General features: G+C 37.1%; 1 protein-coding gene across 7 annotated transcripts in view; it reads left to right on the forward strand.

Moving 5' to 3' along the window:
- Positions 1-11,807, forward strand: part of Adam17 (ADAM metallopeptidase domain 17) — a 55,480-nt gene that overhangs the window by 27,512 nt on the left and 16,161 nt on the right. For 4 of the 7 annotated variants that reach the window (XM_015479988.2, XM_048804829.1, XM_048804828.1 and 1 more), the window contains 6 exons: positions 1,155-1,288; positions 3,496-3,585; positions 6,093-6,206; positions 9,376-9,520; positions 9,704-9,792; positions 11,364-11,516. In XM_015479988.2, the coding sequence (XP_015335474.1) occupies positions 1,155-1,288; positions 3,496-3,585; positions 6,093-6,206; positions 9,376-9,520; positions 9,704-9,792; positions 11,364-11,516 (725 nt within the window). Of the gene's footprint in view, positions 1-1,134; positions 1,289-3,495; positions 3,586-4,948; positions 4,961-6,087; positions 6,207-9,375; positions 9,521-9,703; positions 9,793-11,363; positions 11,517-11,807 lie in introns of those variants that run through there. The other 3 variants (XM_048804831.1, XM_048804833.1, XM_048804832.1) reach the window with 3 other exon arrangements.

Raw genomic sequence — 11,807 nt, forward strand, 5'->3', positions numbered from 1 at the left:
TTTTTTTTTTTTTTTTTTTGTACCAGGGATTGAATCCAATGGTGCTTAACCACTGAGTAATATCTACACCCCCCCTTTTTATTAATATTAGTTTTTAGTTGTAGGTGGACACAATATCTTTATTTCATTTTTTTTTAATGCAGTGCTGAGGTTCGAACCCAGTGCCTCACGTGTGCTAGGCAAGCACTCTACCACTGAGCCACGACCCCAGCCCTCTGCAGCTTGAGTCTTGCTAGATTGCTTAGGGTCTAAGTTGCTGAGGCTAGTTTGGAACTTGCCTCAGCCTTCTCAGTCTCTGGAATTACATGCCTGCACTACTATGTCCAGCTTGACTTTTTTTTTTTTTTTTGTACTGGGGTTGAACCCTGGAACACTTACCACTGGGCCACATCATCAGTCCTTTTTATTGTTTATTTTGAAACAGGGTTTTGCTAAGTTGCTTAGGGCCCTGCTAAATTGCTCAGGCTACCCTCAAACTTGTGGTCCTCCTGCCTCAGCCTCCAGAGTTGCTGGTATGCACCACCATGCCTTACTTACCTTGACATTTTTACTGTTAGAAAACAACAACTTCATAGCCTCAATATTTATTTTATTTTATTAAGCACTTTTTAAGTTTTTCGCATTTTAAAAATTAAGGAGGCACTTTTTCTTAGTTTATTTTGTTTTGTGTTGTTTTTTTGTGTGGTGGCAAGAAGTTGAATCCAGGACCTTATGCATGCTAGGAAAGCATTTTACCACTGAGCCATGTTCCCAGTTGCTCTGCAATTTAAAAACCTGATATTTTGAGCTGGACGCTGTGATACATGCCTATAATCCCAGTGATCTGTGAGACTGAGGCAGAAGGATTTAAAGTTTGAGATCAGCCTCAGTGTCTTAGGCCTTCAGTAATGTAGCGAGTAGTAGCCCATTGGTAAAGTGCCCCTGGTTTCAGTCCCCATTGCCAAAATGACAAAACAAAAATAAAAGGAAAAAAAAAAAAAAACCTCTTATATTTTCTTTTACTTTTCTGCTTTCCTCCAAATTCAAGATACCTTCAAGGTTCCCAAGCTCAAATAATGTTTGTTTCAGAATAACTAGATTTGAAGTGTTATTGTAAAAACGCCCTCCTTGTTTTGATGAATTTTGATTTAATAGTGCATACAAATTCATATTAGAGTTTGTTCATCGAGTGAAGAGAAGAGCTGATCCTAATCCCATGAAGAACACATGTAAATTATTGGTGGTAGCAGATCATCGCTTTTATAAATACATGGGCAGAGGGGAAGAAAGCACCACTACCAATTACTTAGTAAGTATTTGATATTGCATGAGGTAATTAAACAAAAAGTTTATGTAAGTGGGTAAATTCCTTTAAGAGAAGTTTCCTGTAATTTTCAACTTAATGGTTTCATTTTCTGAGTTTTTTACATTATTACTACATGGAAACTTTAGTTTCAAATTTATGAAAACCTGTTTTTCTTTTGAACTAATATTTTTTGCACATTGGAATTTTTATGCATATTGGGGAAAGGTCATAATATGTTCTTTGTTTATACAAATGAGCTCTTTTTTTTTTTTTTTTTTTTTTTTGGTACTGGGGATTGAACTCTCCGACATTCAACCACTGAGCCACATCCCCAACCCTATTTTGTATTTTATTTAGAGACAGGGTCTCACTGAGTTGCTTAGTGCCTTGCTGTTGCTAAGGCTGGCTTTGAAAACTCTGTCTTCCTGTCTCAACCTCCCCAGCCTCTGGGATTACAGGTATGGGCCACCATGCCTGGCTACAAATAAGCTTTTTAAAAAAATCACCACCATAGTGGCATGAGCCTGTAGTATCACATTTATGGATTTATACTTTAAAGTCAAAAAACTATTTTTGTGAACCTGTGTTTTTTTTCTTTTCCTTATATGTATATTTCAGAGCAGTCAGTTTGGTTCATGTCATGTTAAAGAGCCAATCACGTAAGTACATGAAATAAGTGGACTTTTATGATCATAACTAACTAGGGCAGAGATATGAAGGAAGATTAAAGAAATGATACTGTATTTTTTTTTTTTTTTTACCCCCAGTTCTTGGGATCAAACTCAGAGCTTGGTGCATGCTAGGCAAGTGCTCTTCCACTGAGCAATATCCTCATCATGTCTATGAACTTTGAAGCATCAGATAGTGTAGTTTTAAAATCAAGGGACTCATTTTTCGTTGACATTTTTTGTTAGTATGACCTCATTCATCATAATAACTCGGCATTGACCAAAATTTTACTCAGGGTATAAAAAGAGAATGGGGCTATTCATGAACCAACAAACAGACTAAGGCAGTAAAGACGTCTTTCTTATTGCCTTGCTCTCCCTGGTCTCCATTTTATTTGTACCCTCCCTCACTCTTTTTTCCCTTCTCTTCCATATCAAGTGAATGAATTTATTATGAAAATAGTAGGAGTCATTGCCATTCTTGTTTCTTAGCAAGAGAAATCAGTGGAAAAGCTTCTCTCTTAATCTGGGTTTTGTATTAAGGAGCTCCTCTGGTCTCACTTCTTTGTTACACTGTGAATGAGTACAATGAAAGGTCTAGTTTTTAAAAAAATTATATTTCTTACGGTTACTTGTAAGCAAAGAACAGTTTCTTAGACATGTAACTTGCCTTATTTATTGTTGCCAGAACTAACTTCGCAATCTGGATTTTGAACACTAGAATGTTCTCTTTGAGAACAGATGGGTAATTAGCATTTTGTCTTCCTTGGTGATTGTGCTCCTCCCTCAGTCTTCCCAAATCAGAACAGAGTAGGAATGGTGCAGTGTACCTCATTCCTCCTGCTCTCTCCGTGCCAAACTTTGTGGAGTGCAGGTTGGGTAGCAGCTGACTGTTGTTGCCTTTTTACCTGTTCTGGGAAGGCATTGAAGGTACTTGTCAAGGGCCAGAGTGAAGACAGAGTACTTCTAAGAAGGGAATAATTTTAGGCAGTCAATTGACATTTAAATTTCATTTTCATAGTTGGTAGAAATGGTAGGTTGTTAATTTCTTTGTTTTATGATAATGGGGATTGAACCCAGGGTCACTTTACCACTCAGCTGTACCCTTAGTCTTTTTTATTTTTTATTTTGAGACAGGATCTCACTTAGTTGCTTAGGACCCACCAAGTTGCTGAGGCTGACTTGCAGTATTCCGGCCTCAATCTCCCGAGTCGCTGGGATACTACTGTGTCTGGAAGGAATGGTAGATTTGTAAAAAGTTGATATTTCAATTCTGTATGTAGTCAGTTACCTAAAGTTTGGGATAAACTTTAATGTTGTTTTATTCTGGTAACAGCACTTTTTTAAGTTTAGTGTTAAGAATAATTTCTTTGAGTAAAGCCATCAGTGATAAAAATTAATATCTTAATGCTAGTTTCTGTAATTAGTAGGACCATGTACCATAGCATTTTCTCTAAACTGAATTTATCCTTGAACATTGTTCTAGTACAATGCAAAAAATGGTAAAGATCTACACAATGTCTTTTTCTTTTATACACACAGATAGAGCTAATTGACAGAGTTGATGACATCTATCGGAACACTTCGTGGGATAATGCGGGTTTTAAAGGTTATGGAATACAGATAGAGCAGGTATTTATCAATAGACATGGCCTTCTGTTACTTGGTGAATTTATATGGTGTAAACATTTGTATAGTCAAACCCAGAAATTTATCTTTGACATTAATCATAACTAAATATTCTCAAATGCTAGTGTTTTTTTTTCCTGATAAATTGTGCAGTGTTTTAATATTAATTCAAGATTATGAAATTTTCTGTCCTGAGGCTCTTTTTTGTTGCTGTTATTTTAAATATTTTATTGTAGTTGGAGACAATACCTTTATTTTATTTATTTAGTTTTTAGTTGTAACTAGACACAATATCTTTATTTTATTTATTTATTTTTATGTGGTTCTGAGGATCAAACCCAGCGCCCCGCATGTGCTAGGTGAGCACTCTACTGCTGAGCCCCAGCCCCTGAGGCTGTTTTTGTCAGGAAGACTTTTTATGACACTTTTTAAAAAAAATATATTATTTTTAGTGATGAACACAATATCTTTATTTATTTATTTTTATTTGGTGCTGGGGAATCAAACCCAGTGCTTCATACATGCAAGGCAGGTGCTCTATCAATGAGCCATAACCCCAACTTGACACTTTTTTGTGTGTGTTTGTGTGTGCTGGGAATTGAATCTAGGGTAATTTACCACTGAACTATATCATTTGCTCCTTTTATTTATATATTTTTTGTGCTGGGGGATTGAACCCAGGGTCTTATGAATGCAAGGCAAGCACTCTACCGACTGAGCTCTTTTTATTTTTTGAGACAAGGTCTTGCTCAGTTACTAAGAGCCTCACTTATTTGCTGAGTCTGGCCTCAAACTTGCGATCCTTCTGCCTCAGCCTCCTGACTTGCAGGGGTTACAAGTGTGCTCCATCACGCCTGGCAATTCATCCCCTGTAGTGTTTTTCTTTTTCTCTGATTATGCTTCATTCTTTAATGAAAATTCTAGCATATATTTTTTAATTAGAAGAATTACTCAAAAATACTATATAAGGCATTGACATATAGAAGCATTAGATGCCATTCCCTAAAAGCTGTTAGTAGTATGTACAACAATGTTACACTAATATCATCTTAATTATGTCTTATGGTAAAGCAAATTTTCCAAATTGCTAAGTGTAATTAAAGAAGTTTCTGAAATTGAGTATTGTTTTGCACAAATAGATATTTTATAGGTAAATTATGGGAATCGTATCTATTTTTTCCATGCTTTCTGTACTAAACCATATTCTTACAGGTTTTATAGTATAGAATTTAGAGTTTTTTAAAAAAAAAATTTGAATTTGTGTGCCATATTTATAAATGTTTAACTTTGTTAGTATTTATATAAAACTAAGAGAATTATTTTTTCCTTTTCCATTCTTTTTTCTATTTTGCATTTTCTTTTTAAGTTATTTGAATAGGTAATGTATACACAGTACACAAACCGTGAAAAGTAAGTCTCCATAACTTCTCTTCATTGTCAAAACAGTTCCTTTTCTCTGAGACATCCACATCACTGGTTTCATGTGCACCTTCCTAGAGATGTTGTATGTAGTATGTACTCTGTGTGTGTGTGTGTGTGTGTGTGTGTGTGTGTGTGTGTGTGTGTGTGTAAGTCTGCATTTGACATAGTGGCCGTGTGCTGTACTCTTTTGTTCCTTGCCTTTTCATTTCTCAGTATGTTGGAGATTATTCCATATTGGTGCATATAAAGTAGCCTTCCTTGTTTTCAGTTGGCTTTGTCATGTACAAGTTTTCAAGAACCAATAAATAAAGTTACTTTTTGCCTTAGGAACTTGAAAGCAATTGAAGAACATAGGAGACAAAAACATTAATTTCTTTAATCCTTAAAAGATGGATTGGAGAATGTGATTTAGATGTGCAGTCCTGGAGGGCTTCCAGATAGGTTCCTCTTTAAGAGTTGACCCTGACCACCCATTGCCAAAGCTACAGAGCTTCTCCCTAGTGGAGAAGTGGTGGTAGTGCAGACCAGAATGGGCTGTCTATGCAAACAGGCCGAGAACAGAGACACAGAAACCATTGAGCTGAGTATGACTTACTTCTTTTTTGCAAACTCACTAATCAGAGTGAGTTCCTTTCTTGTTAGGTTTAATATGAATGTGTCTGAAATGCATATACAAAGAGAAGGCTGTGTTCTTTATAATGTTTTATTCCTGTGGCATACTAAGTGATGCACATCTTATTCTTCATTTCTAAATTATTGACTGTAGTCGTAATAAATATTTTGGGCTCATGTAACCCAAGTTCTCATTTTTTCTGAATAAATGTAGAGGAAAAATATAACAGAAATATAGAGAATATTAAAATTTATAACATTTTTAAATAGCTCATTGATGTGTGCTTTCCATATCATGCTTTTCAGTTTGATTTAAATGTTTAGTAATAGAACTGAAGAATTTTTGGAATTTTGGTTCTAAAACATTTTTTTTCTGGCACGGTAGACAGACTTTTGAGTGGATAAAATAATTTGGTATCTAGAGTCTTGTGACTTTTTTTGGAAATGTTCTAAGTATATTCTCTCTTTAAGTATAGATTCGCATTCTCAAGTCGCCACAAGAGGTAAAACCTGGTGAAAGGCACTACAATATGGCAAAAAGTTACCCAAATGAAGACAAGGATGCTTGGGATGTGAAGATGTTGCTAGAGGTGAGTCGGATGATCCTGACACGATCTTCTTAACAGCACTGGGATTTCTGATATGTAGATTGTATCTGCACTAATGAAGGGACATATTAGAAAAGAGTGGTGGACCTGGAGCAGCCTCCCGCTGGTCCAACAGTGACTCCATGTCCTGGATCAGGGTGAACCATCAACTGGTCAAAAATCTGAAGAGGAAAAATGCTATGAAGCAGTGCCTTTTAATCTTAATATCTTCCAGAATTTAATAAGCTATAGTGGCTCTTCTCTGGGAAGTAGCATAAGTACCCAATAAATAGATTTTATTTATTTATTTTTTTGCATTGTGTTGTTAGCTCAGGTCTCTCTGAAGTTGTCAATGGATCTCTTATGGTAGTAATCATCAAATAGGCTGTGCACGTGTATTGAACAGTAGAAATATAACTTGGACACCTGAAAATTTTCTGTAGGAATTTAAAATTTTTGTTCTGGTAATAAATTTAGATAGTTAAACATTCTTGTAATATGGATTCTTTCCTTAAGATTCTGCCACATGATTCCAGTGTCTGAGTTTGTGTGCTGTTGCTTTGTTGTAAATTGAACTATGAAGTGATAGTGTTTTATTTTTTAATGTATTGGGCAATGTATTAATTTCCCATAGCTGTTCTAACAGATTGCTATAAATTTAGCAGCTAAAGAACATTTTTCTTTTTTTTTGGTATCAGGGATTGAATCCAGGGATGCTTAACCACTCAGCCAGATTCCCCAGCCTTTTTATTGTTTATTTTGAGACAGGGTCTCACTAGTTGCTAGGGCCTCACTAAGTTGCTTAGGCTGTCTTTGAACAGAACATTTTTTTTTAATCTCATAGTTTCCATGGGTTAGTCCAGGCATAGTGTGGCTCATCTGGATTCTCTGTTTAGGGTCTAATGAGGCTAAAATTAAGTTTTTGAAGCTTGATGGAATTAAAGGCTATTATCAATTTTTTGACAAGATTGAGAACCATAATGTGCTGTGTCTATATAGTACTCTTGGCATACCTTATCTAATTTGATCTGCAAACCACCCTGAGAGTTAGGTTAAGATCCACCGTTATTTTGTAAAGATTTATAGCTCAGCATGTGTATGAGTCAACTTCAGCTGCTATAACAAGCTCTACAGACTGGCGGCTTAAACAACAGGCATTTATTTCCTTAGTTCTGGAGGCTGTAAGTTCAAGATCCAAGTGTTTTCAGAGTTGTTTTTTCTGAGGCCCCTCTCCTTGGCATTTATTTATATGTTGTTCTTTTTCTGTGTCCTCATATGATCTTCCCTGTCTTTTTCCTAACTTCTTTCTCATGAGGACACCAGTCATGCTGGATTAGGGCTATTCAGATGACCTCATTTTACCTTAATTACTGCTTTAAAGGTGCTCTGTCCAAATATAGTTCATTCTGAGTTATAGGAGGTTAAGACTTCAATATGTGAATTTTGAAGTGGCTACAGGTCAGCCCATTGAACCTGTTCCTTCCAGGTGCGGTGGAGCACACCTGTAATCCCAGCAGCTTGGGAGGCATCCAGAGATTTCAAAGCCAGCCTCAGCAATTTAGTGGGGCCCTGAGCAGTTTAGTGTGGCCTTATCGGTAAATAAAATACAAAATGAGGCCGGGGATGTGGCTCAGTGGTCAAGTGTCCCTGAGTTCAATCCCCCGTACCCATCACCCCTCAAAATGACCTATTCCTGGTGAGTCCTACAACTAGCAATGGCAGAAATAGATGTGAGCAGCTATATCTCCTAACTACTGGAATAGCCAAACCACGTCACCTTCCTGGTTTCTGTGGTTCTCTGGATAGCTCAGGCTCTGGAGGATCCAGAGGGAAGCACAACTGTTCACATGTGCTCCTTTCCAGTGCTCTCCCCAGACTCCTAGAAGATTTCTAAAAGTCTCACCCTTTTACATAGAGCTGTCAGAATCCCAGGCTGTACATTCTTCATTTCTCATACAGGGTTCTCTTACCTTTCACTTCTAATGTTTTTAGAAGCCTTTTTTTTTGTACTAGGATTTAACCCAGAGGTGCTTAACTACTGAGCCATATCTCTAGCCCTTTTTTAAAATTTTGAGTCAGGGTCTTACTAAGTTGCTGAGGATGGCCTCCAACTTGAATTCTCCTGCTTCCTGAGCCACTGGGATTAAAGGCATGTGTCACAGAAACATAAACACCAGAAGACAAGGGAGCACGGCTTTCAAATGCTGAAGCAGCAAACATACCCAGCTACATGATCAACTATGCTCATTCCCAAGCAGCCTCATTCCCAGATACACAAAACCCTAAGAATTTACATCCCATGGACCTATTTTTAGGAGGCTCCTTGAGAATTTAACAAAATAAGAACAAAACACAGGGTCCAGATAGCAAGAGAGTACAGGGTGCCTTAAAATGACAGGTGCCTTAAAATGCGCTTCAGGCAGTTTAAAAAAATCATGATTTTTTAAAACTTAGAGTGTTTAAACTGTTATGATAGAAATTTGTACTGGAGGTTGAATTCAGGACACTTTATTGCTGACCTATATCCCTAGTCTTTTTTGTTTGTTTTGTTTGAGACAGGTTCTGCTGTTTTGCTGAGGCTGGCCTTGAACTTATGGTCCTTATCGTAGAAGTTTTTGGAGTAGTGTGATAACCATCTTTGACTGAAGGAAAAAAGTCTTTACTGACTTACAGTGTTGATTAAATAGTTTAAAATTTTTAGTAACATAAACTAGATATTTATACTTTTCTGTAAGTTTTTATTTATAACTCCTTCATCTTATAAAATTTAAAAAGTTAAAAGTCCTCCCCAACTCAAATAAGTAAATAAAAGTAAAATATACATTACTATTAACCAGTAGAAGAATCCTTGAAATACTTTAGAATTATTTGTTTTGATATGAGAGCTTCAGTCCTCCCTGCAGAGTTGGAGTACATTGGGTCCTGGACTATAGGCCTTCAGTACACTCCATAGAGAAGCAGTGAGTTTTGAAAACGCTCCCAAGCCTTTCCTTTTGTGCTCCTCCATCCCCAGATGGTATGAACCCCAGGGAAAGAGCGGTGTGCTGCATGAGATTGGGGGTGTTCATTAGAACTGTGACCAGACTTGGTGTTTTTCTGGAGTATTGAGTTGTCATATCTCTTAGTTAGATATGATTGCTAATTTAATACAGAATTTTTTTTCCCGTTGAAGCAATTTAGCTTTGATATAGCTGAGGAAGCATCTAAAGTCTGCCTGGCACACCTTTTCACATATCAAGATTTCGATATGGGAACTCTTGGATTAGCTTATGTTGGTTCTCCCAGAGCAAACAGTCATGGAGGTGTTTGTCCAAAAGGTAAGTTTTCCCATTGGCCTTGTGAATGTGTTGCTGGAATGGTAGACTGACTGGATTACATTATTATTCTATACTTAATACATAATTTTTGTTTATGTTTCCTTTTGCTTTTAGCTTAGAATAGTAAATTTCCTTACATTATAATTCTGTATTTAATTTTTATACGTTTCCTTTTGCCTTTAGCTTATTATAGTCCAGTTGGGAAGAAAAATATCTACTTGAATAGTGGTTTGACCAGCACAAAAAATTATGGTAAAACCATCCTTACAAAGGTATGTCCTTTGATCTTCTTAAAAGGATAGATTTGGAGTTTTGGGTGTTAGACCCTCTGTTATATATTTACATAAGTGTCTTTAAAGGGAAAAGTATGTAATGTTTTTAATTTCTGCCTAAAAGAAATACATGTTTTCTGGAGAAGTAATGAGAACTTAAAAAACTATATAAAGGGGGCTGGGGTTGTGGCTCAGGGGTAGAGCGCTCGCCTAGTACTTGTGAGGCCCTGGGTTCAATCCCCAGCACCACATAAAAATAAATAAATAAAATAAAGGTATTGTGTTCAACTACAACTAAAAAAAAAAAAAAAAAAACTATAAAGAATAAAATGACTTGTCAGCTTCTTTCCAGGCACGTCAGGACTGTGTGTTTCTTAACCCTGCCCTCTCAGGTCCTCTGTCCTAAAGCTCCTCTTGGGGCTCCTGGTGTTGGGCTGCAGTGCAGCTGTCATTTTAAGGCATCCTGTAGTCTCTTGCTGTCTGGACTCTGTGTTTTGTTTCTTGATCTATGCCTTGTTTTGTTATATTCTCAACAAGCCTCCTAAGAGCCTCCATGGGGTGTAAATTCTTGGGATTTTGTGTATCTGGGAATGAGGCTGCTTGGGAATGAGCATAGTTGATCATGTGGCTGGGTGTGTTTGTTGCTTCAGCATTTGAAAGCCCTGCTCCCTTGTCTTCTGGTGTTTCTGTTTCTGTTAAAGAGTCTGAGTCTTTGGCTTTTGCATGTGACCTATTTTTCTCTAGAAGATTTTCAGATCTTGTTTATGTGTAAATATATCTGTTCAGAGTCTGTTTGTCTACCAATAACAGAAAACTTAAAAACTGTGGCATAAATAAGGGGTTCTTTGTCTCAGTGAGAAGCAGTTCAGAGAGTCTTCTCCAGGTGGCATTGTAACTGAGAGTTGCTTATCGGAGCCTTAGGTTTTCTGACTTGCTTTCAGCTGTTCTAAGCACAAGTCCTTTGTCCTTGTTTTGTCATCTTATGGTTACAGATGGTTCTCTCTTATGTTAGAAAAAGATGGAGAAAGCAATCATAGCTGACCTAATCTGTCCCATTAAAAAAGCTTTTCTAGAAATTTCATTGCCTGGCTTCTTCTCTATCTCCCTGGACAAAACTGGGTTCCATGAATGCCCATAGTCCTAGAGGAATGGGGCTATTTTAGCTGAGCATATTGCTGCCCAGAACAGAATTAGGGTTCTTTAAGGAAGAAGGGGAGAATAAATATTTGGTAGAAAAATATCAGTTTCTGATATACTGATATGTTGTCTATAATGTAATTGGTGTGTGGTGTATGTTATTTTTCTCCACTGTGCTGGGCAGATGGACCCTTCAATCTGGAGACTTGTGTCTTTATGTAAAATGTCCTTGTGTTATTTCGTTGATAAATTTTGTCTTTTTTTAGATTCCTTTCCATGTCACCCATTATTTTTCTGTCTCAGCTTAATTTCTACAATTGATAGAATACATCATAGTCTGATTGTTATTCTTTTGTAGCTCTAATTAAAGGGCTCATTAGGCCCAGCAGACAAAAGTAACTGATGTTCAGAGTTTTCTTTGCATGGTCCTTAAGGAAGCTGATCTGGTTACGACTCATGAATTGGGACACAATTTTGGAGCAGAACATGATCCTGATGGTCTAGCAGAATGTGCTCCGAATGAGGACCAGGGAGGAAAATATGTTATGTATCCTATAGCTGTGAGTGGTGACCATGAGAACAATAAGGTATGTGTGGTTTGGAGTCTTTTAATGTGGGTAGGAAAGGAGGCGGCTGTGTAGTTTTTTCTCAAAATGGGAGCTCAGGGCCTGGGGTTGTGGCTCAGTGGCAGAGCGCTTGCCTTGCACATGTGAGGAACTCACTGCAATACTCAGCACCACATAAAAATGAACATAGATATTGTGTCCATCTGTAACTAAAAAATGAAAAAAAAAAAAACTTAAAAAAAAAATGGGAGCTCAGGAAAGTATTCCATTCCTAGGTATTTCCCTAGGGATGGAACTTCAAAATACCTTTAA

The sequence above is a fragment of the Marmota marmota genome, unplaced genomic scaffold (assembly GCF_001458135.2).
Source record: "Marmota marmota marmota unplaced genomic scaffold, marMar, whole genome shotgun sequence".
NCBI classification, from domain to species: Eukaryota; Metazoa; Chordata; class Mammalia; order Rodentia; family Sciuridae; genus Marmota; species Marmota marmota.